The sequence below is a fragment of the Leucoraja erinacea genome, chromosome 3 (assembly GCF_028641065.1).
Source record: "Leucoraja erinacea ecotype New England chromosome 3, Leri_hhj_1, whole genome shotgun sequence".
Taxonomy (NCBI): domain Eukaryota; kingdom Metazoa; phylum Chordata; class Chondrichthyes; order Rajiformes; family Rajidae; genus Leucoraja; species Leucoraja erinaceus.
Genome location: NC_073379.1, coordinates 14,626,156 through 14,652,869, shown reverse-complemented (window position 1 = coordinate 14,652,869; position 26,714 = coordinate 14,626,156). Strand labels below are relative to the sequence as shown.

General features: G+C 39.8%; 1 protein-coding gene across 7 annotated transcripts in view; it reads left to right on the top strand.

Annotated features, from left to right (window-relative positions):
- The window catches only part of fcho2 (FCH and mu domain containing endocytic adaptor 2), a 156,117-nt gene that overhangs the window by 36,490 nt on the left and 92,913 nt on the right, over positions 1–26,714 (top strand). For all 7 annotated transcript variants that reach the window (XM_055632157.1, XM_055632159.1, XM_055632158.1 and 4 more), the window contains exons 3-8: positions 9,359–9,433; positions 9,558–9,699; positions 12,965–13,117; positions 14,601–14,705; positions 16,900–16,998; positions 19,959–20,055. In XM_055632157.1, coding sequence (XP_055488132.1) covers positions 9,359–9,433; positions 9,558–9,699; positions 12,965–13,117; positions 14,601–14,705; positions 16,900–16,998; positions 19,959–20,055 — 671 coding nt within the window. The remainder of the gene's footprint in view (positions 1–9,358; positions 9,434–9,557; positions 9,700–12,964; positions 13,118–14,600; positions 14,706–16,899; positions 16,999–19,958; positions 20,056–26,714) is intronic.

The following is a 26,714-nucleotide window of genomic DNA, read 5'->3' as shown; positions in this document are numbered from 1 at the left end:
TTTGCTAATGACATTATCGCTATTGGAAAAATTGAATGAATTAATAAGTTTATGAATTAATAGGTTTCTTGGCCAAGTATTCACATACAAGGAATTTGCCTTGGTGTTCCGCCCGCAAGTGACAACGACATACAGTGGCAGTTAGGAATGACACAATAAACATTAATAATAAAACATTATTAATTAAACATGTGAAGTGAATAAAATACCAGAGCAAAACGAGGCTACAGATTTTTGGTTATTGAGTAGAGCTACTACTCGTGGGGAAAAAAACTGTTTTTATGTCTGGCTGTGGCAGAGGAGAAGTGATTCAAAGAGTTTGTGGCCAGGGTGAGAGGGGTCAGAGGTGATCTTACCCGCTCGCTTCCTGCCCTTGCAGTGTAGAGTTTGTCAATGGAAGGAAGGTTGCAGCCAATAGACAATAATAGACAATAGGTTCAGGAGTAGGCCATTTGGCCCTTCGAGCCAGCACCGCCATTGAACATGATCATGGCTGATCATCCCCAATCATACCCCGTTCCTGCCTTCTCCCCATATCCCCTGACTCCGCTATCTTTAAGAGCCCTATAGAAACATAGAAAACATAGATGCAGGAGGAGGCAATTCGGCCCTTTGAGCCAGCACCTCCATTCATTGTGATCATGGCTGACCATCCCTTATCAATAACCTGTGCCTGCCTTCTCCCCATATCCCTTGACTCCACTAGCCCCTAGAGCTCTATCTAACTCTCTCTTAAATCCATCCAGTGACTTGGCCTCCAATGCTCTCTGTGGCAGGGAATTCCATAAATTCACAACTCTCTGGGTGAAAACGTTTTTTTTTCTCACCTCAGTCTTAAATGACCTCCCCTTTATTCTAAGACTGTGGCCCCTGGTTCTGGACTCGCCCCACATTGGAAACATTTTTCCTGCATCGAGCTTGTCCAGTACTTTTATAATTTTATATGTTTCTATGAGATCCCCCCTCATTCTTCTAAACTCCAGTGAATACAAGCCTCGTCTTTTCTATCTTTCCTCATATGACAGTCCCGCCATCCCAGGGATCAATCTCGTGAACCTACGCTGCACTGCCTCAATCACAAGGATGGCCTTCCTCAAATTAGGAGACCAAAACTGTACACAATATTCCAGATGTGGTCTTACCAGAGCACTACACAACTGCAGAAGAATTTCTTTACTCCTATACTGAAAGACTTTCATTGTTCTATTTCAGTACATATGCCAATTATACACTTGAGTCGTGAGGTTGTTGTCTTGACTCCAAGCTACTAAGCTCTTTGTCTCTTTCCTGTATTCCATCTCGACATTTTTGGAGTTCCGGCCCACTACAGTGGTTTCTGCAAACTCGTAGATGGTTAGGGCAGAATTTGGCTACGTAGTCGTTAATGCATAAGGTAGTATAGTAAGGGGCTGAGGACGCAGGTTTATGGGGCACAAGTATTGAGAATTAGTGTGAAGGATGTTTTGTCAGCTATCCATATTGATTGCTGCCTGTGGCCCATGGATTCAGTTGCAGTCAGGGGTGCTAAATCGTACCTCCAATAGTTAGGAGATAAATTTTTGGACAGGTATATAAATGTACAGGATATGCAATATGAATGGAGGGTTTGAATGCAATCACCTCCTACAAGCCCAAATCAGGAGGCAGCTCAAATGTCATCGAAGCATCGCTCCCTGACGAGCTCAATGAACCAAGGAACTGATTGTGGACTTTGGAAGGATTAGGAGGGGGACCCACACCCCCATTTATATCAACGGGTCGACGGTTGAAAGGGTCCAGAGCTTCGAATTCCTGGGCGTGCACATCTCTGAAGATCTTTCCTGGCCCGAGAACACTAATGCAATTATCAAGAAAGCTCATCAGCGCCTCTGCTTCCTGAGAAGATTACAGAGAGTCGGTTTGTCAAGGAAGACTCTCTCTAACTTCTACAGGTGCACAGTAGAGAGCATGCTGACCGGTTGCATCGTGGCTTGGTTCGGCAATTTGAGTGCCCTGGAGAGGAAAAGACTACAAAAAGTAGTAAACATTGCCCAGTCCATCATCGGCTCTGACCTTCCTTCCATCGAGGGGATTTATTGCAGTCGCTGCCTCAAAAAGGCTGGCAGTATAATCAAAGACCCACATCATCCTGGCCACACACTCATCTCCCTGCTACCTTCAGGTAGAAGGTATAGGAGCCTGAAGACTGCAACAACCAGGTTCTGGAATAGCTACTTCCCCACAGCCATCAGGCTATTAAACCTGGCTCGGACAAAACTCTGATTATTAATAACCCATTTTCTGTTATTTGCACTTTATCAGTTTATTTATTCATGTGTGTATATATTTATATCATGGTATATGAACACACTTATCTGTTTTGTAGTAAATGCCTACTATGTCCTGTGTGCTGAAGCAAAGCAAGAATTTAATTGTCCTATACATGGACACATGACAATAAACTCACTTGAACTCACTTGAACTTGAACTTTTACGCACGCTTTGATAGGGAGAACACTGATGTGCGCCCCCATTCGCTATGATGGTATTTCGGTCACAGTCACAGAGGCCGACGTCAGAAGATCCTTCAGAGGGGTGAACCTTCGGAAAGCGCCTGGACCTGATGGTATGCTCGGGCGTGTTTTAAAAGCCTGTGGACCAACTGGCTGGATGTTTTTTTGGACATTTTCAACCTCTCACTTCTGAAGTCTGAGGTTCCCACCTGTTTTAAAAGGGCATCAATAATACCGGTGCCCAAGAAGTGCAATTTGACATGCATCAATGACTATCGACCAATGGCACTAACATCTGTGGTGAAGTGCTTTAGGAGGCTGATCATGGCGCAAATCAACTTGTACCTCGACAAAAACTTGGACCCACTGTATTTCACTTACCGCCACTACAGATCAACGGTGGATGCGATCTCACTGGCTCTCCACTCAGCACTGTACCACTTGGACAACAAAAACTCATATGTCAGGCTGTTATTCATTGACTACAGCTCGGCCTTTAATACATTCATCACCTCCAAGCTGGTTACCAAACTCTCAGATTTGGGTCTCTGCGCATCCGTCTGCAATTGGATCCTCAACTTCCTCATTCACAGACCACAGTCTGTCCATATTGGTGGAAATGTGTCATCCTCGATAACAAATCAGCATGGGAGCACCTCAAGCCTGCGTGCTCAGCCCCCTGCTGTACTCTACGTGCTCAGTCCCCTGCTGAACATAGTGCGAACTCCATCATCAAGTTCGCCGACGACACCACTGTTGCGGACGTATCACTGATGGTGACGAGTCAGAGTATAGAAGTGAGATTGACCAATTGACCAAATGGTGCCAGCACAATAACCTGACTCTCAACAGCAGCAAAACTTAGGAACTGATTGTGGACTTTGGAAGGGGTAGGATGGGGACCCACAGTCCCGTTTATATAAACGGGTCGATGGTGGAAAGGGTCAAGAACTTCAAATTCCTGGGCATGCATATTTCCGAAGATCTCTCCTAGATCCAGAACACTGATGCAATCATAAAGAAAGCACATCAGCGCCTTTACTTCCTGAGAAGATTACGGAGAGTCGATATGTCAAGGAGGAGAACTTCTACAGGTGCACAGTAGGGAGCATGCTGACCGGTTGCATCGTGGCTTGGTACGGCAACCTGAGCGTCCAGGAGCGGAAATGGCTGTAAAAAGTTGTAAACACTGCCCTGTCAATCATTGGCTCTGACCTCCCTACCATCGAGGGAATGTATCGCAGTCGCTGCCACAAAAAGGCTGCCAGCATCATCAGGGGCCCACACCATACTGGCCACACACTCATCTCTCCGCTGCCTTCAGGTAGAAGGTACAGGAGCGTGAAATCTGCAACATCGAGGTTCAGGGACAGCTGGTTCCCCACAGCCATCAGACTATTAAACACAACTTCAAACAAACTGAACTATAATTGTACTTTATCTGTTTATTTGTGTGTGTGTGTGTGTGTAGGGGTGGGTGTGTGTGGGTGGGTGTGGGGGTATATGTGTGTGTGTATATGTGTGTGTGTGTGTGTGTGTATGGTGTGGTGTGTGTGTGTGTGTGTGTGTTGTGATGTGTGTGTGTGTGTGTGTGTGTGTATGTGTGTCAATATTGTGTGGTGCCCCCCCCCCCCTGCCCCAAGCAAGAATTTCACTGTTGTGATCTGTATTTATGGCCGCAATTCTGGTGTGCTGCAGCAAGCAAGACTTTCGATGTCCTATATGGGACACATGAGAATAAACTCTCTTGACTTGATATGGATTATGCACAGGCAGATAAGATTTGGTATCGGCATCATGTTTGGCACAAACACCATGTGTTGAATGGCCTTTTCCTTTGCTGTACTGTTCTATGTTCAATTTTCTATTAATTTGATTGGAATTATGGTGTAAATGTATGTGGAATTTTCTAATTTCGTGTCTTATCTTCCGAGGCATGTGCCTATTATTTTTTGCAGTTGATAACGTCCCACATAGGAGATTTTATTTCTTTATTTATTTAATTTTAAATGCCACGTAGGAGATTAGTGGGCAAAATTAGGGCACATGGTATTGGGGGTAGGGTGCTGACATGGATAGAAAATTGGTTGGCAGACAGGAAACAAAGAGTGGGGATTAAGGGGTCCCTTTCAGAATAGCAGGCAGTGACTAGTGGGGTAACGCAAGGCTCGGTGCTGGGACTGCAGTTATTTACAATATACATCAATGATTTGGATGAAGGGATTCAAAGTAACATTAGCAAATTTGCAGATGACATAAAGCTGGGTGTCAGTGTGAACTGTGAGGCAGGATGGACAGGTTGGGGGAGTGGGCAGATGCATGGCAGATGACGTTTCATGTGGATAAATGCGAGGTTATCCACTTTGGTATCAAAAACAGGAAGGCAGATTACTATATAAATGGCATCGTTGGGAAAAGTACAACGGGACCTGGGGGTCATCAGTCAATGAAAGTAAGCATGCAGGTAGAGCAGGCAGTGAAGAAAGCGAATGGCATGTTGGCCTTTATAACAGGAGGAATCGAGTCTAGGAGCAAAGAGGTCCTTTCTGCAGTTGTACAGAGCCCTAGTGAGACCACACCTGGAGTATTGTGTACAGTTTTGGTCCCCTAATTTGAGGAAGGACATTCTTGCTATTTAGGGAGTGCAGCGTAGGTTTACAAGGTAAATTCCCGGGATGGCGGGACTGTCATATGCTGAGAGAATGGAGCGGCTGGACTTGTACACTCTGGAGTTTAGAAGGATGAGAGGGGATCTTATTGAAACATATAAGATTGTTAAGGGTTTGGACATGCTAGAGGCAGGAAACATGTTCCTGATGTTGGGGGAGTCCAGAACCAGGGGCCACAGTTTAAGAATAAGGGGTAAGCCATTTAGAACAGAGACGAGGAAACCTTTTCTCACAGAGAGCTGTGAGTCTATGGAATTCTCTGCCTCAGAGGGTGGTGGAGGCTGGTATAGAGACAGTTGTCACTTTGTTTAGAAAGGAAATGCATCAATAAAAACTTACTTTTATATACCATTTTTAATAAGTAAAATGACGTAAAGTCAGCAATGATCTCAGGAGCGGTGATTGAAAGGTTTACTTATAAAGTAGGCTTTAAAAAGTAGTTGTGAAGTTTATGAACCTAGAAAACGAAAGGCAGGTGAAAGAAAGTTAAAGTCAAAGTAGCCTTTATTGAAAGAAAGAACTGAAAGAAATGAAAGATGCACGAAGGTCAGGGTAGAAGGAAATGCGATTGTGAGACTGAAATTTGGTACGTAAATGCAAATGGGTGACTGATGTCTGTGCTGACCTGCGGGGCATAGGTTCTGATTTCTAAGACTATCCGATATACCATTCAGAATCTTTGTGTTTGGATGTAAGCCCTTCATTGACTTAATCTATGATAAATAAATACACACAAGATGCCTGTAAACAATTTTGAACAACATGAAATTCGCAATCGAGTACCCAAAAATTTGCCACAGAACCTCTTCAATCTTAGGGAACCTGTGCACAGGCGTTTCAGATAAAGAAATATTACTGCATTCTAAGGAAACAATTTTGCGCTGCGGGAAGCCACGGTAGCAGTGACTAGCTATCACAATCCAAGGGCATGTGCACAGGCGTTTCAGAGTGTGATATTACTGCATTCTACTTTCTCTGATGCGCTGCATTGTGGGAAGCCACGGTAGCTGTGACTAGCTATCACACTGGCTGCATAAAGTAATCCTTTGGCCTTGAGGAAGTGTGGTGACTTTCCCCAAAGACTTTAACCTGTTACCCCCTGAACTACTTCAACACCATATTTCTCCCATGAATCCTGATTCTCAAATTCCAACCTTTTCCCTGATATGCCCACTTCCTAACCCTTTCATAATTTTTTGGCCTTGTCTATTTCCTGAGTCTAATGTGGGCCTCGTGTGTTAAATAATAGCAGTGGGTCACTTCATCATTGCCGATAAAGTGGCTTGATAGGACGGAAAAATATCCTGAAAGAATGCATCTCCACTTATAACATGGGATTCAATAGGAAAAGAGGTCATATGGAAAATCACAATGCAGATGGTTTTCCTAGGAATGCCGTTTCTCTGTAACGCTTGAATCACCTGTGCAAGGTTACAACATTTTGAATGACGATTTTCTTTTTAAATGTTTGTCATGTTATTTTGGAAATGATGCACGGAACTAATTGTTGAGAAATTTGCAGTTTGCATGCAGTATGTCCAGGTAGCTAACTACTTATAATTTGCAAATAAAAAAGAATAATTGTAATTTGTAAGTTTCATGGTCCATCCTGGTCAATAACTTATTTTCTGTATGTATGTCTTTCTGTATGCCTACATATAGGCATTAATCTTGCGCCTCAGTCGTTCTTTTCTTCTCTTGAGTCTTTCTACTTAATTTGACATTGAATTACTCATTTTAAATAAGTCCCTTTTTAAGTGTGTGTGTCTCCCTCCCCCCCCACCTCACCCCCGTTTGTGTTTCTTACATATTTGTGTTTCTCCTGTTATCTGTTTGTGGAGCTAGTAAAAATTACTCATCCTGACCAAAGGTTTACTCACTGATTCCATTTGTCTTATTGCCACCTAGTGGTAAATGTGAAATATTGTACTTAAAAACAACAACATCTGTTGATTGCAGAAACCAGGAACTGCAGATCCCAGTTTCCAAAAAAAGATGCAAAATTCTGGAGTAACTCAATGTATCAGGTTCATCTCAGACCCAAATGTTGGAGTATCTCAGCAATTCAGGCAGCACCTCTGGAGAAAAGGAATAGGCGACGTTTTTAGGCCGGGACCCTCCTTTAGATTGATTGTGGTGGAGGGGGGTGGGGAAGAAAGCTGGAAAAGAGGAGGGACAAGACGAAGCCTGGCAAATGATTGATGAATGCAGGTGAGGTTGGGGGAGGGGGGGATGATTTTGCAGATGGTTGGACAAAGGCCAGAAATGAAAAGACAAAAGATGTGAGATGAGGACAGAAGGGTTGCAAATTGTGAAGCCAGAGAAGGGACAAGTGTTCGGCGAAACATTCATCGAGTCTTTGCTTGGACTCGCTGATGTAAAGGAGGCCATATTAGGAACACCAGATGCAGTGGATGGGGTTAGAAGATGTGCATGTGAACCTCTGTCTCACCTGGGAGAACTGTTGATTTTCTGACATGAAACGTTAGTGGCTACAAGAAATTCTGTTGCTAGCAATTTTCACGTATTCACAATCTCCTTTGTCATTCTGCCAGTATACTCTCCCTTGGTAAATACTGATATATGGTAGTTACCCGCCTCTTACGAAATGCTTACTATTTACATGATAATAGGACATTTTTTCGGATTGATATTGACGCACATTTTGTTTTCATGTTTTTTGTTTGTTTCATTTTTCCTATTGACATATTGAATTTAGCCTGATTCTGGTTTGAAAAATGTCGTGTCTTAATCGTAGATGGTTGCCCTAGATTGAGGGTGACTATTCTTCCTCTCTGATCACAGTTATACAACATGGAAACAAGCCTGTCAGCTCACCCCATCTACAAAAATCCAGTTTGCCCACTTTCGGTCCAAATCTTAGTGTGCCTTTAATTTAAGTCTAAATGTCTCTTAAAAAGAGTGATTGTATATTACACTACGAGCTCTGGCAGAGGGTTCCAGATATCAATCACCCTCGTTGTGTAAAAATCCTTTCCCCTTAAATCCCATAAAAAAAATATTTTCTGTGGATTCTGAGGTGACTAATAAGTCAATGTGGATTCCATAATATGAGGAATTCACTACTATAAGTTGTTTTTCATTATGTTTTCTGTCTTATCTCATTATCCAAGAATCTAGATTTTTGTTCTCTCATCACCAACTCATACCGTAATGTACTAAGCCTTTATCTGAAATGTTAATGATAAAAAACAACATATCATGAACCGTGCATCCAGATTCTTACCAGTTTCTCACTATTTAAAATAAATGTTTATATTATTAAAGTGCATCATTCAAACGTTCCCACTTAGTACTGTTACTCCAATTGTATGTGTCTATCTTCGGTTTAAACCAGCATCTGCAGTTCCTTCTTACACATACTCCATTCTTATAGTTCAAAACACAACCTCATTTGGAGAAATACTATTCGTGTCCGAAGGAATAGGGGTAGATTGAGGCCATTCGGCCCATCAAGTCCATTCCGCCATTCAATCATGGCTGATCTATCTCTCCCTCCTAACCCCATTCTCCTGCCTTCTCCCCATAACCCCACAGCTGTACTAATCACGAATCTATCTATCTCTGCCTTAACTCACCGCAAATTATCTAGCAGCTTGTGTATCACACCTCATTTTCTTTAGAAATACTCGGTATGAGACTGGTGCATGGTTTGGACTTTGACAGTGGCCTACTTCTTTCTATCCCCCAACCATCGCTTGAAAAGATCCCCAATGTTCTGAAATCGCTTCTCTCACTAACACCTCATTTATGCACATCCAATCAGTTATATTAGTCACAACCACAGATATGTGACTCCTCAAATGATTTATACAACAAATTTCTCCTGTGCCATATTGGGCAATGTCAATCCAATTATTGTTATTGGCAACAAACTTTCCTCCTGTGCCTTTGGCACATTGCCTCTTCCTCCATTCTATTATCAAATTTCTAGGTGTGTTAACGTGTAAATGTAAAAAAATTGTTATTAAATGTTTAAAAGGTGTGGAAACAAGTAAAATATAAAAGCACTAGTGTAAAAATTGTTAACATTTAATAACAAAAATGTAAAATTAATTAAAATCTAGATTATGAAAATCAAGTCATAGTAGTGGTGAAGAGATTATTTTAGATGATATTTGTTAAGATATTTTGCATTTGAAGAAGCATTACATTGGGTTTTTATCCCCCAAACAGTGTCACAATAGAAGATACTTATTCAAGGTCCATGACCAAATTAGCCAAAACAACAAGCAATAACAGTCAGTTGGGGTAAGTCTCAGATGTATAGTGACATTTTAAAATGTTGTGGAGTTAGATATTTTGAAATTATCTTTTTTGATTCTTTTTCCTACTTCTACCATGTTTTATTACTTTACAATATGTACTCCTTCAGAACATTTGCACCAGTATGGGATGTTTTAAAATTGTCAACGGAGAAACTAGCCAGTAGCCATTTAGATCTTGTACGAAAACTACAAGAATTAATTAAAGAAGTACAGAAATATGGAGATGAACAGACCAAGGCACATAAAAAGGTAAGAAGATATTTGGTAAAGTAGGTATCCATTATCACAAAATGATTTTGGTTTGAAATTTAGAAACAATATTTTCATCAATAAATATATATGCCTTATTTAGTATCCAACCTGAGAAAAATTGTAGTAATTATTTTTTTGCATTAATTTTTGTCAAGCATCTATTCGTCAATTATCCAAATATTTCCATGTTGAAAATGTAATTAGATCAATCATTTGTCTGTACTTAAACTAATAAATATTGCTATATATATATAGTGCTCTGTAATGCAAATGCTTCATAATTCAAATTTTGAATACGTTTTGAAGTGCAGTGTTTGCTGAGTATCAAAAAACAGCCAGTTTATACCAGCAGTATCCCATCAACTAACAAGCAACCTGTTTATCAGGTTTTGATGAGGAGTAAGAGTGTAATATAATATCTTTGTAGCCACCTCTCAGAAAAGGCAAGAATCATTCTGAGTAACCTTTGCTGAATTCACTCCATAGCAGGAGCATCCTAAGATAAGGAGATCAAAATACACATAACACTCAAGGTGCAATCTCACCAAGGCCTTGTAGCATGACATTCCTGCTCCTACACTTGAACCTTCCTATGAAGGACAACATAGAATGTGCCACGTCAATAGCATACTGCACCTGCATTCTTACTTCCAGCGATGACTGTGCAAGGTCACTGCACCCCGCCTTTTCCAACCTATTGCTTTCTAGACAATAATCATCCTTGTCTTGTCCAAATCAACCTGGCCTTACCTAAGTTACCTAAGATCTCACAAAGCCATCCTTGAAATCAAGAAGTTGAAGTTCCTATCGTTGAGGATTACCATTACGTTGGCCTGCCAGGTGGAAATTCAATTTAACATGAGATTTAGTTTTGGACATATGAGATTTGAAATGTTTAGTCTCCAATTGACATGGAATGCAACTAGATACAGAGAAACAGAAATATCCATCCTTGATTTCAAAAGAAATAGGTTTGCATAACAAACTATATTGAATTCTTTGAGAATATAACAGACTTGAACAAAACACAATGGGATATAATACACAGAAAATGCATCAGCGGGTGCAGCAGCATCTATGGAGCGAAGGAAATAGGCAACGTTTATATTTCCTTTCCATAGATGCTGCTGCACTGAGTTTCTCCAAACTTCTGCATCAGCTTAAAAAGAAAGAGAACATCACAAAACTTGCAGCAAAGAAAGAGTATCAAGTATCTAATGACTCTATTATAGAGGTATATAATTAGAATCGTTTCCTGCTCAATTTCCATTTCGAACCTCCCCGGGCTTTGAACGTCCGATTTATGTGCAGCTTGTACATACGAGTGAGCGTTTGGGAGATTGTGATGGATTTTCCGCCTGATGCGGGGCTGCAGGCATCTTCTTCAATGTTTGTAGCATCCGTTTCTGAATGGTAGTTAAACATCCTGGTTTTAACTACACCTTGCCCTTGGTTGGCCAAGGCGACCACATTTCCAACTTGCGAATTGTTCGGGTATTGAAGAGTTCTCAGGAGTGGAACATTGTCGTAACCTGAGGAGAACATGAAGCTCTACAGATTTCCTTTATTATTTACAAGAAGGGCTGATGGATGTTTCTCTGCATTATTTAATTTTAAATAAAGTGATTAATTATTTTCGCTTGCACAAAAGTAAATCAACAAAGTCATCTCTCAGATTGACAAAAAAAACCTAAAATATGCTGTGAAGTTCAGATGTGAAAGATACTAGTATGAAAGATTGAGTATGTAGCCCAAGGAGTGTATTATCTAACTAAAAGGGAACAATCTGCATGTGGGTAGAAATTACATTATATTTTGAAATCTTAAAATATTCTTTGGCTATTTCCAGTTTATTGCAGGTATAAGCGCAACAAAGGTAGTTTTGGTGCCAAATATAAGTTTTCAATTGGTACAGCTTTATGCTTGATAATATTCCTCAGGCTACATGCCAATTGAAAGGTAGTTGGAATTCAGTGCCTTCACTGTCTTTGATTATATTTTATTTCCAATCATGCAAATTAATGTATAGGGTTTGGTGTTAGAATCATTGCTGTTTTTGATCCACATTATAATACTGAACTTCTAAAATGTCACCATGGTCTGCATGCAGTGATCATAATCAACAAGTCTTCAGCAAATTAATCTCAGTGCAGCGTTATTCATAAACTAACAACGCTGAACCTCGCATCCAACAAGCTTCCAGCTGGAGCTAATTTATAGGATGAATGCTTAACAAAAAATTAAAGTTTGATAAAATTAATGAACCAATGCAGGAGGCAGGAGCCAATTAAATACACATGGAGGACACCTTTGAACTGGAAACTCGCATATCTCAAAGGAAATATAAATGCCTGCACAGTCATTTGAACTCAAGGGCTATATTGAAAACCCATGAGCCGATTGTGGTGGAATGAGCACAGGATATGCAGCAGCCAACTGATAATCATGATATGTGCAAACTTTTTGTATTTTCTAAACAGTCAATCATCCAAATAACCAAAGGTCCAGCCTGCTGAAAGTCACGAGCGGAGTATTTATCTTATGTATCTAGCACCCATTGGAAAAAGTATGTTGCAGAACATCTCAACTGTGAATCTGTTCTTGTCATTAGTGCTCAGTCCAATCTCACTGCCACCTAGACTGACAAGAAGTTGATAAAGCCATATATCAACAGAAAAGCAACATTGGGGGACAGATGGTACCATTGCTAAAGTTCTATAACTCATAGGAGGGCTACATGACTCACAAATTCACAGCCTTGCCCCTCCCACGACAGGGAAACGAAGTACATGCCAGGAGACCTTGGAAATGATGAAGATGGCCACAGTTACAAGATGGGAGACAAATTCAATTGAAATAACTACAGAGTGGGAAAGTCACATCAACGGTTTCGCTCCTCCAAAAGCTGATTTGTTCTCCAATTAAGTGTGAATCCAGTCCATCTAATGTACAATATACATGACCTTCACTGGTGACAAGTTGAGGAAAGATGAATTTTTTAATCTCACAAAACCATAATTTTAGCATTTCATGACCTTGGGAGTGCTCCATGCTGACTTGTGTTCTTAATTTGATCATTAAATTATTCTAAAGTGCTCTGAAACATATCGGTTAGTGATTAAAAGTCTCACAACCATTTTCTCTGGTTGAAACTCTTCAGTGAAACTTAATTGAAGACTACAGTTAGAATGGGTTCATGAATTACATTTTGTTGAGTCACTGCTGCTTCAAGATGTGGTTAATCAATTATTTTCAATTATAGACAAAGGAAGAGGTGTCAAGCACTTTGGATGCTGTACAGAATATTCAGAGTATCACTCAAACATTGCAAAAATCTAAGGAAAATTACAGTGCCAAATGTTTTGAGTACGAAAAGTTAAAAAAGGAAGGAGCAACACAGAAAGAAATAGAAAAGGTTTGTTTTTAAATCTATTTAGTTTTTAAATTTAAATTATTACCCCTAATTTTCTCCTGCCGAACTGGAATTCCTGAGTTGAAATGTCAATAGAGGACTGATTTCTAAAAACATGGGTAAATTAATATATATGCTTTTATTAGTATTGTAAATTATCCGGCAATTTGGTGATTTATTTGTCGCGTGCAACTGCACAGTGAAATTCTTTTTGCATATTTACACTTGCAGGCGCAGACATGTTGTGGCACCAAGCGTAATAGCTTGCTAATGAATTATGGCTAGTTGAGCTAGTACCAAGGCTAACATATTATATTGCCCAACAAGCTGAGGCAGGAACGATGTAATTGAGTCAAAACCAAGACACAGAGCTGATAACAAAAACCATATTGTTCAAATTTTAGTCAGTGCATTTAATCATCTCGTATAGTTACTCCGTATAATTGAAAATCAAACGCTAAAGGATCCCCTGAGTTGTATACCTCTATTAGGCCTCCCATCAGCCTTCTCTACACAAAGGAAAACAAACTTAGCCGATCCAGTCTCTCCTTATAACTGAAACTCTCAATCCCAGGTAAATTTGTTGTAAATCTCACTACAGAGCAAAGCTGCACATAATATTCCAAATGCACTCTTACCAATTTTTTTAGAAAGCTATACCATAACTTTCCTGATTTTTTTTACACTGTGATCTGGTTAAATAAGGTTAGTATCTTCCATGCCCTCTTTAATATCTTATTTAGCTGTGCTGGGATATTGGTAGTATACTAAAGTCCTTCTGTTCCTCGACACTCCCGGAGGTCCTACCATTCACAGTATATGTCCTACTCTTAATTGACCAACTAAAATGCAGCACTCTGCACTTATCAGGGATAAATTCCCTCTGCCTTTTCATGTAACATTTACCAGCTGATCAATATCATTTTGGAGTTTGAGACTAACCTCCTCACTATTTATGTCATCACCAATTTTGCATGGTGCTTAGATATATGTTGGACATATTTTCAGGAAGGAAAAGGAAAGGTTGTGATTTAAAGATGACATAATTTATTTATAATAATGAAAGCTTTCTGTGTACCAGATGATACCAGATTGGTATGTGGACCAGTCTGTACAAAATGCATGAACTAGAGATAGTTCAGTTCAGTTTAGTTTATTATCTTGTGTACCGAGGTAGAGTAAAAAGCTTTTGTTGCATGTTAACCAGTCAGCAGAAAGACAATACATGATTACAATCGATCCTTTTATAGTGTAAATAAGCCCTGATAGAAATAAATCATCAGTCAGAAAAGAAAAAAGAGTATTATATAATGTAGTTAGCTAAACAGACTCGTTTTATAATGGGCTAATAGTTTTTTTTAAAAGATCTGATTTGACATATGGTATTTCACAGTCTATGTCCTAGTACTGTGCTCCTTATGGAAATAATTCCCTGTTCTGATCAAAATAGTACATCAATTTTTTTTGCATTTTGTCTTCTGTTTAGGCAATTGTCAAATCTAAAAAAGCTACAGAAACCTATAAATTATATGTGGAAAAATATGCAGTGGCCAGAACAGATTTTGAACAAAAATTGACAGAAACCTCAAGGGTATGTATTTGATGACTGATAATTGGTACATTTTAGGTGGTTCGGGCATAGTGTTCTTTTTTTTCCACCTATATGTGTTCATGTACATAAATATAAACAGCATTATTATTTTCTATATACATTCATTAATGAATATGGAGGGAGGCAGAATATCAATGTTGCAGTGAAAATGAATGTGTGCTGCGGGCGTATAATTTCAAAAATTGCATGCACAATCGACGATTTTCTGTATGTAAGGTGAAAAAAATGGTGAGGTTTTTGTGTCAGGTGCTTATCATGCAGACATAGAAAATAGGTGCAGTAGGCCATTCGGCCCTTCGAGCCTGCACCGCCATTCAATATGATCATGGCTGATCATCCAGATCAATATCCCATACCTGCCTTCTCTCCATACCCCCTGATCCTTTTAGCCACAAGGGCCACATCTAACTCCCTCTTAAATCTAGCCAATGAACTGGCCTCAACTACCTTCCGTGGCAGAGAATTCCACAGATTCACATTTTTCATATAATAAGCTAGCTGCACCATTAATAAAGTGAAGGAGGATACATAAATGGGTATATCCAACTGCTCTTCAGTCAAGATAATGGTACATTTCATATACATTACTGAATTATATTGATCTACACAATGTGAGTTTGGTTTATGACATAATCAATGGCAATTAGTTTAAATCATTTTGTTTTGAAATCTATAGCTACTAATTTCACTAAATCATTGATGGAATAAAAGCAGTTTAGAAATCCAGGTTACTGCCAATCTAGCCGCAATACTGAAAGCCTTGTGCAAGCCTCCTATACCAAATGCATGAATTGTAGATGAGTCCTGGTAAGATGTATTTTACGAAGAATAGCATAAACTGAGTAGGTATTTGAAGAGGTAAGATGAACAATGTCTGTAGGAAAATGCAGCAAGAATGACAAATGCAGAGTCACCTAATTAAATTTGCATTTGATGAACATTGTGGATAGAGAGAAATAAGGAAGAGCAAGCAAACAACATGCGATGTGGATGTTCTTATTTGGAAGAGAAATGGCTTGAATCTGAACATACATGGTACTTGTGGTGACCACTATTGAAAAAGAATAATCTTTTCTGTTTTCTCCATAAATCAACATTTTGGTTTATTTAATGCTAATTTAAAGTTTATTTATTGCAGAAATTTCAGTACCCAAACAGTCTGACGTTCAGTACAAGATATGATTTTCTATGGGAATTGCATAGTGCGTTCAGGTTAAAAAATGATGCCCTAGTTTCAAGAGCCAGCATAACCTTAAATTTGTTTTTTTTAAATATGAATCATTGGTGTTGGAATGATCATTTTAGAGATTTGCCAATATGGAAGGAATGCCACCCTTAAAGGGACCGTGTGAATGGTTGCCAGGATAAAATCTTTTTTTTTTCTTTTTTTTCTTTTTCTGAAGCATACATACGGGCTTTTAGAAGGTATGTAAGAGGTTGAGAAAATAGTGAGGATAGACGTTGGTGAGTGATGGTACTTTCTATTTAACAAAAAATTCCTTGTATTTGTCTGCAGTTATCTGCATCATGAATTGGTATTTTTTATCTGCATCATGAATTCAATTTTTGCTTTTTATACTACTGTTTTTTAATTATTTTAATATGCTGTGCAGAATATTTTTTAATATTGGACCGTATCACACTTTAAAGCCCATAAGATTATCTGTAGTTACCAGTCACCACAATATCATCTACTATCACCTATCCATGCCTGACCATTCACAAATAGTTGATTGCCAAATAATTTGGTTGCTGTATATGGAATGTAAATAAAATATGTTCAAAGAGCAGTTAAGATAAAGCATTGTATCTCAACTATTGGCTCTTTAATGCTTACCTCCAAGGTTTCTGGATCATTGCCAATAATTAAATAACTTTCCATAGACACAATCCTGATTTTATTTGTCTTTGCTTTCTTGTTGAAGCTGGGCCCACAGTGCTTGTTCATCAGTATGATTTAGACCAAATGCGTTTTTACTTGCAAACTTTTTTTTTGCAATCAGTCTGTAATCACAGGATCTCTGACACTGTCAAATTAAATGTCAAAATGCTGTGTTATTTGATGTTGCTTAATTTTATTATTGCTGCTTTTCGAATATTTGTTGCCCTTTAATGCACTTGGAATTGTGTGAATGGAATTAAGTTTTAACATCGTTGTATTTATTCACACCAGAAATTTCAGGAAATTGAAGAAGCTCATCTTAAGCACATGAAAGAAATATTGAGTTGTTTCACACAATCTATAGAAGAAACTCATATACAGATTGGTCAGGTAGGTTACCACTGAAAATGAGTTAAGAACAGTTTTTTTTAATAATCCCAAGCTTTAAATATTACATGGTCTGAAAAACTTTGGAACACGAAAAATCTATTTGATTTACATTCTGTCTAATAAACCATTTATAAATTGTGCTTTTGCACAGTAACAACTGCATATAATTAAGATATCGTTCGCTCATAGTAAGTATCCACCCAACATTGTAAGCAAAGATTTGGGAAGAACCAAGTCACTACACAAATGTGTTTCCTTGGCAGACTAATTGGATAATAATAATAATAGGTTTAATAATATTAATATTGAGTGTGTTAAATCCAAATTTTAAAAGGAATTTTACACAAATGTGTTTCGTTTTTTCAGAAATTACATGATATCAGCCCTAATCTGTTCTAATTTACATCTGGTTAAAGTATTGATTCAAAATAGATAATGACAATTTAATACAGAACTATCTGTGGCAAACCAGTAATTAATCAATGCTGTGGGTAGCACAGTAATGCAGCTTGTAGAACTGCTGCATTTCAATTCCAGTGACACAAGTTGACCTCTGATGCTGAGAGTGTGTATTTGCACATATACTGTTTGCAGAAACGACCCGTTCTTGAATACCAGATCCAGTCTGGGTGTCAAGGGATAGTCTGACAATAGAACTGAACAATTTGATTATGGCATCCTCTGACTCCAGTTCAATATTTTTCTTCATTCTATTTTTCTGTACTTGCTGCTCTGTAGTTTAATTTTCTATATTTATTAACCTTTACAAAACATTGATTATGCTGCATTTGCAGTATTGTGAGCACAAGTAGATAGGGATAATAAAGATGGTGCATGGCATGCATGTTGTTATGAGTTGGGGCGTTGAGGTCACATTTGGAGTATTCCATGGCATTCTGCTTGCCACATTACAGAGAAGGTGTGGAGATTTTGGCGAGGACGGGAAGAGTACTCCTGGATGTTGTCTGGATTAGAGAGTATTAGCTATAAGGAGAATTCGGTCACTTAGATTATTTCCTCTGGAGTGTGGAGGTTGATGGGGAGACTCGAGAGAAGTTTATAAAATTATGTGGGGCATAGATGGGATAAACAGTTAGAATCTTTTTTTTTAATATGGGGATTTTTAGGTGCTGGAACATGCTGCCTGCTGGAACGTGGTGGTGGTGGAAGCAGATACGAGAGCGGCATTTAAGACAATTTATATAGGCACATGAATATGCAGGTACTGGAGGCATATGGACCATGTACAGGTAGAAGGCATTAGGTTAATTTGGCATTTGGTATAGACATCGTGGTCTGAAGGACTGTTCCTGCGCTGTACTGTCTTAATACATTATACTTTGCCTGTTCTGCTTTATTTCATGTATGTTATGTATTTTTCCCATTCATGTGAAGTGATTCATATTATTTAATTTTGAGTTGATCAATTCTAATGGTGTTTAACTTGATCTGTAGCTATTGAACAGTCACTAATTTTTCTGCTGCTCCCACTTTGGTCTGAGAAATAGCTGGATCCTAATATCAATCCTACACAATATCACCCCACTTCTGCATATGTGGTCTAAGAGATTCAAACACGTCTTAGTTTTCAACCAATTTATTGGACCACGTACAAAGTTGTAAATCTGTAAATTTGACTTGAAGTCTTACATGAAGTTATTTCAATGTTCAGGTACCAGCACACTCTTCTTCTTTTCGTGTCTTTGAAACTAGTTGGTTATATGACAGTTTCCCATTCTTTTACACAGTCCTTTGCGTTTTTATTGAACACTGCAAGATCCTTTGGGCTGCACTGGTTGGGTAGTAGGGGGCAGACAAGGCAGTGCTGCATTGTATGGTCCTCTTCTCCACATTCACAGGTGGTTTGGCCAGTTTTATAGCCCCATCTGGCCATGGCAGCTTTTGATCGCCCTGTTCCTGTTCTCAGGCGGTTGAGCGTCTTCCACTGGACCCATGGTGCTTCTGAGCCCAGAGGGAGGGCTTCAGAAGGAGGGATACCCATGTCAGTAGGAGGGGGGTCGTCCTCAAGCCTTTTTGTCCATAGTTGGAGTCTGGTTTCTTCCCGTGATGCTATTAGGGGCTGGACATGGCTGAGAAAGCTTCTCCTGGACTTCAGCCGTTGGGCCGGGGGTACACGTCCGTAGAGGAGGTGGCGTTCATCACTTGTGGCCTTAGTCATCTCTACTCGGCTGGCGACTTCCTGTTTCACATCAGCAGGGGCAATGCCAGCGAGGAGGTGCAGGTTGTTTATGTTGGTGGGCTTCAAGCAGCCAGTGATTGAGCGCAGGTGTTATTCAACGCTGGGTCTAGTTTCTTGGCATGGGATGATCTCTCCCAAACAGGACACGCATACTCCGTAGAGGAGTAGCACAGGGCCAAAGCAGTAGATCTTAATGTGTGTGCTGTGGCTCCCCATTTGGATTTGGTCAGCTTCCGGAGGATGTTATTTCGGGAGTCTACCCTGTCTACCTTGGTGTAACACAGGATCGCACCAGCACACTAGAAAATACATATCACTGTCAACTCCCTCAAAAAAGCTTGTTAATTTTGTCAAGCATAAATTTCAAAAATAACCTTCCTTAATGCCAATTTACGAGCAGGTTACTTCACAGAAGGAAGAGAGGAGCAAAGGAAAAGCAAGAATTGAGTCATGATGTTTCATATTAAATTCGCATGAGAATGGAGGACTAATCTATCAATCTTTTATAGTTGTAAAATCTTACCATCTATATGTAAAGATTTTCTTATTTTATTCCAATATTGTACCTTAAATTTCTATCGTGGTTTTTATTATGGGGATTTTTAATTCTCAAATCCTTCAGAGAGCAATCCTTTGGAGATATCCTGTTGAATGTTTATTGACTGCAGACATTCTACAAATTTCACACAGTAAATAAAGTAGATTTATTTAAAATATATTTCATCTACCCATTTAAAAATAAACTGTTCTTGATTTCTAGGTACATGAGGAGTTAGTGCAAAATATTGAGAATACTACAGTTGAAAGTTTGATACAGAGGTTTTCTGAAACAAAAGGCACTGGTAAAGACAGACCTGGTAAGCATGCATACTCTTGAATGCTAATGAGCTATTTCTGCTGAGTAGATGAAACGTCATACAATTGTATCATTTGTCTATTAAGAATTTTGGTGTATTCCTCTTCGGTTAATTTATTACTATGTGTAACAAGGTACAGTGAAAAGCTTTTTTGTTGCGTGCTATCTAGTCCACGGAAATATTGTTTATGATTACATTCGAGCCTTCCCCAGAGTACAGATACACGATAAAGGGAATAATGTTTAGTGCAAGATAAAGTCCGATGAAAGATGGTCTCCAATGAGGTAGATGGTAGGTCAGGACCGCTCTCTAATTAGTTAGTTCAGTTGCCTGAGCTGGGGAAAAAAACTCCTTGAATCTGGAGGTATGCATTTTTACACTTCTGTCCCTCTTGCTCAAAGGGGGAGGGAAGTATAGGGAGTGTCCAGGGTAAGAATTGTGCTTGATTATGTTTGTGACCTTGTCGAGACAGCGTAAAGTATAGATGCATTCAATGGAACAGAGTTGGTCTGCGTCCACAATTCTCTGCAATTTTAACAACTGCAGGAAATATTTCCTACATCATAAACTACTATTTAATAATAATAATAATAATAACTTTATTTATAAAGCGCTTTTAGACAACATCAGTTACCACAAAGTGCTGTACATGGGAAGTCAACAAAAAGTTATTACAAACTACTAAAACCATTAAGACGACAGGACTATAAAAACAGTAAAAATTAAAAGACATTAAAAACACTAAAACAGGAACAATGTCTCAGCCAGTGTCGAAAGCCAGTGAATAAAAGTGAGTTTTTAGGGAGGATTTAAAGATGGACAGTGATGGGGGTAATAATATATATATATTCGTCTCCATCTACCATGGTTTGTTTTTAACACAGATACAAATGTAATTTTCTGTTATTTAGAAGTAACAGGAATAGCTCAGACTCTGGAATTAGCACAGAAAAATTGACCTTTTGTGTTGAAGGTCAACATTGAAATACCAACAGTTACCCTTTGTTTTGACAGCAGAATTAATTGAGGCTAAAAGATTTCAAATTCCTCTTCTATCAAGCTGTTCATTAAAAATTGCACTCTGGCTTTAGTGCTGTCAGAAAAATAACATGTTTTGCCATGATTAAATAGCAGAATGATAGTCGGTTCAGTGCTTTTCAGAGAGAGGTTGAATAAACTTTCTACTGCGGAAACAATTCAGAAGTGACGCGCTGTGAGGAGGGTCAGAGTGTGTGCTTCTATCCAGCTGAGTTGTCAACTGGCTCAGTGCCAGGCACGCAAAGGCTTGTCATCTCCAGCAACATTTGAAGCATATCCAATGTAGAAATTGTCCTGTCATGTGTGATTTCATGACTGAATCATAGCTCGTTATAAAAATTGGTCGGTTGCTTGCTTACAATTTTTAGTATAGGCTTTTGTTTTGCTTTGGTTATTCCAACTTTGCTACAAAAGTTGGAAATTGAAATACTTTAAAAAATAAATTATCACATGATTTGGACACATTGAATACTAGATGCGCTAATAGTTTAATCTGATACTTTCATTTGGAATTGTATTTTCCATTGAGAGACACATTTAAGACATTTCCAAAATGGCATTTGATGTACTCAGTTGATGTACTCAGTATTTCATTCTAGTGAACAAATCTTGTATAGGTCCTTTAAGATTTATAAAATGTAAATCAACATCCAAAGATGTTGCTGCTAAGATTACAGAAGTATACTCTCTTTATAAATGATGGCTTAGTTTTAACTTTTCCAGGATTGTATTTTTACAATGTCAGGGAAATTATTATTAAAGGATAGATAATCTGGCAACATCGTCAAAATTAGATTTTTTTTCTGGTCTATTTGTTGCTTACAGCACAAGATCACACTAGTATTTTCAAGTTTAACCAGCTGATTTTAATTGTTTTTAACATGGCAGACATCGCACTGAAAATTAAAATGTAACCTGAAATATTATTTATGTTCAGTGTAATGATAGGACAATGGATGTTTGTTTCAATTTTACTCATCAGTAATCTAATTATTGGCAAACCGTAGTAGGTACACATTGAATATCATAAGGTCATGTGATAGGAGCAGAATGAGGCTATTCGGCCCATCAAAACTACTCTGCCATTCAATCATGGCTGACCTATCTCTCCCTTCTTACCCCATTCTCCTGCCTTCTCGCTATAACCCCTGGCACCTGTACTAATCAAGAATCGTATCTATCTCTGCCTTAAAAATATCCATTGACTTGGCCTCCACAGCCTTCTGTGGCAAAAAAAAATCCACAGATTCACCAACCTCTGATGAAAGAAATTCTTCCTCATCTCATTCCTAAGGGAACGTCCATTAATTCTGAGGCTATGACCTCTAGTCCTAGACTGTCCCACTAGAGGAACCATCCTCTCAACATCCACTCTATCCGGCCTTTAACTATTCACTATTCCAAACACATTACGAATGTACATTTAGAAAAGAGACTTGCACTTATAAAATGTCTTTCATTTCTTCCTGACCTTGGAGAACTTTTCTGCCAAATAAGTATACAAGAGATTGTAGATGCTGGAATCTTGAGCAAAAAACATGGCTCTCATTCAAGCCAGGCAGCATCTGTGGAGGGAAATAGATAGATGATGTTTCAGGTCAAAATGTTGTGTTTTGAAAACATTACATTTTGAAAACCTCTACTCCTCAACTTCACCTTCTGGATTTGACCTAACAACCCAAATATGTTTGTTCACTTGGATGTACTCATGGCCTTGTACTCATTAACTGAAAATTTAGGATCCTAGGAAGAGGAGCATTTGTATACAGTACCCTCCATAATGTTGGGGACAAAGACCCATCATTTATTTATTTGCCTTTGTACACCGCAATTTGAGATTTATAATAGAAAAAAATCACATGTGGTTAAAGTGCACATTGGCAAATTATAATAAAGGCCATTTTTATACCTTTTGGTTTCAAAAGGTATAAAAGTACAGCAGTGTTTATACATAGTCCCTCCATTTCAGGGCACCATAATGTTTGGAACACAGCAATGTCATGTAAATGAAAGTAATCATGTTTAGTATTTGTTGCATGTTCTTTGCATGCAATGACTGCTTGAAGTCTGCGATTCATGGACATCACCAGTTGCTGAGTGTCTTCTCTGGTGATGCTCTGCCACGCCTGTATTGCAGCCAACTTTAGCTTGTGCTTGTTTTGGGGGCTAGTTCCCTTCAGTTTTCTCTTCAGCATATAAAAGGCATGCTCAATTGGGTTCAGATCAGGTGATTGACTTGGCCATTTTTATGCTTTGAAAAACTCCTTTGTTGCTTTAGCAGTATGTTTGGGATCATTGTCTTGCTGTAGAATGAACCGCAGCCAAATGAGTTTTGAGGCATTTGTTTGAACTTCAGCAGATAGGATATGTCTATACATTTCAGAATTCATTATGCTACCACCATCAGCAGTTGTATCATCAATGAAGATAAGTGAGCCAGTACCTTCAGCAGCCATATATGCCCAGGCCATAACACCCTGCCACTGTGTTTCACAGATGAGGTGGTATGCTTTGGATCTTGGGCAGTTCCTTCTCTCCTCCGTACATTGCTCTTGCCATCACTCTGATCTTCATCTCATCTGTCCACAAAACCTTTTTCCAGAACTGTGGTTGCTCTTTTAAGTACTTCTTGGCAAACTGTAACATGACCATCCTATTCATGCAGCTAACCAGTGGTTTGCATCTTGCAGTGTAGCCTCTGTATTTCTCTTCATGAAGTCTTCTGCGGACGGCGGTCATTGACAAACCCACTCATGAAGAGTTTTTCTGATCTGTTGGACAGTTGTTTGGGGAATTTTCTTTACTAAAGAGAGAATTCTTCTGTCATCTCCTGCCTTGGCCTGCCAGTCCCTTTGCGATTAGTAAGCTCACCAGTGCTCTCTTTCTTCTTAATGATGCCTAATAAAGCCTAAGGTTTGGCTGATGTCTCTTAACAGTTTTATTCTTATTTCTCAGTCTCATAATGGTTTCTTTGACTTTCATTGGCACAACTTTGGTGCTCATGTTGATAAGCACCAATAAAAGTTTCCAAAGGTGATGGAAAGACTGGAGGAAAGAGTATGTGCTGAGAGCTCTCTTATACCTGCATTAAGGAGGCATTTAAACACACCTGTGCAATTTCAAACACCTGTGAAGCTATGTGTCCCAAATTTTATGGTGCTTCGAAATGGGGGCACTATGTATAAAATCAGCTGTCATTTATACATGGTGAAACTAAAATGTTTGAAAATGGCCTTTAATAAAATCTGACAAGGTGCACTTTAACCACATGTGATTTTTTTTCCTATTACAAATCTCAAAATGTGGAGTACAGAGGCAAATAAATAAATGATGGGTCTTTGTCCCAGAAATTATGGAGGGAACTGTACATCCTTCAACACTATGCCATTAATTAGATAGAAAATTAGCGTGTTTGTGACCTTAATGCACATATCTCCTTTCGTTCACAATAATCACTCAGATTTGGATTTAACAATAAACGAGTTTGATATTCCGACTGGGCATGCCCAGGTCATAGGTCACTGGAGATAAACATTCTCGGTAGCTAAGCTGTTGCATGTTTACAGACCTGCATTTCATTCATAGTCAGGATCGCACCCGGGTCTCCGGTGTTGCAAGCGCTGTTGAGTTGCTACTGGACCGTCGCCGTCCCCTCCAGAGTGTCCCATCCCTGTCCGAGGGCGGCCGGAGATGTCCGGGGTGACCCTGGACTGACAGGATCCTGGCCCTGAGCAGTGACGGCCCCAGGCTTACAGCCAGCGCGGACAAGAAGCGCTAACTCCAGCGCAACTCTGCCTGTCCCACCAGGTTAATTAACAGCCCTGGACTGACGGGACACCGGGCCAGAGCAGTGGCAGCCCCAGGCTTACAGCCAGCGCGGAGAAGAAGCGCTAACTCCTGCTCAATTCTGCTCCAACTCCTGAGGAACCCGTTCCTCGACAAGTCGGGGACCGTCAGCTGCACCTCACGCCTCATCCAGTGGCTATTGGTTAACCCCCTCGGTGCCGGTGAAAGCCAAGCACCAGTCTTCAACGGGGATGCACACAAAATGCTGCTGTAACTCAGCGGGTCAGGCAACATCTCTGGAGAAGGGTCTTGACCCGAAACGCCACCCATGCTGCCTGCCCCGCTGAGTTACTGCAGCATTTTGTGTGCATCCCCGTTGATGACTGATGCTCGGCTTTTGCCGGCACCGAGGTGGTTCACCAACAGCCACAGGGATAAGGCGAGAGGTTCTTCTCTGCGCTGGCTGTAAGCCTGGGGCCACCACTGCTCCGGGCCGGTGTCCCGTCAGCCCAGGGTCACCCCGGACATCTCCGGCCACCCCCGGACAGGGATGGGACACTCGGGAGGGGACGGGGACGGTCCAGTAGCAATTCAACAGCACTTCCAGCGCCGGAGACCCTGGTTCGATCCTGACTACGGATGAAATGCAGGTCTGTACACAGGCAGCAGCTCAGCTGCCGAGAATGTCTCCGTCAGTCCAGTCTCTCCCCCTGTCTCCCACTTGCATCTGCTCCCTCTCTTGCTGTTACACCCTGCTCTCCTGCTACCTGGCACTCCCGTTCCTCAGATAAAATATATTTTTACACATAGAAACATAGAAAATAGGTGCAGGAGGAGGCCAATCAGCCCTTCGAGCCAGCACCACCATTCATTGTGATCATGGCTGATCGTTCCCTATCAATAACCCGTGCCTGCCTTCTCCCAATATCCCTTGACTCCGCTAGCCCCTAGAGCTCTATCTAACTATCTCTTAAATCCATCCAGTGATTTGGCCTCCACTGCCCTCTGTGGCAGGGAATTCCATAAATTCACAACTCTCTGGGTGAAAAAGTTTTTTCTCACCTCAGTCTTAAATGACCTCCTCTTTATTCTTTAGACTATGGCCCCTGCTTCTGGACTCGCCTAACATTGGGAACATTTTCCTGCATCTAGCTTGTCATGTCCTTTTATGATTTTATATGTTTCTATAAGTATCCCCTCATCCTTCTAAACTCCAGTGAATACAATCTTTCCTCATATGATAGTCCCGCCATCCCAGGGATTATTCTCGTGAACCTATGCTGCACTGCCTCAATCACAAGGATACACAATACTCCAGATGTGGTCTCACCAGAGCCCTATATAACTGCAGAAGAACTTCTTTACTCTTATACTGAAATCCTCTTGTTATGAAGGCCAACAGTCCATTAGCTTTCTTCACTGCCTGCTGTACGTACCTGCACACCAACTTTCAGTGACCAGTGTACAAGGACGCCAAGGTCTCGCTCCACCTCCCCCTTACCTAACCTAACCCCATTGAGATAATAATCTGCCCCCTTGTTTTTGCCGCCAAAGTGGATAACATCACATTTATCTATATTATACTGCATAAATACATAAATTATGAATGACAAGAATTTCTACACAGTTTATGCAGCCAGCGCTTCGTTCGCTTTATCTTTATCACAAATGACCTTTGACAAATCCCATGATTCCTTGCGTTTTTCAGAATACTGAACTCGCTTATTGACCAAGTATTAATTATCAAATGCAGATATCACCCTTTGTGTGAAGAAATGTCTGCTAAATTAATTCTTGATAACTTTAGTTCTGATTTTTAAACCCTGAATAGTTAT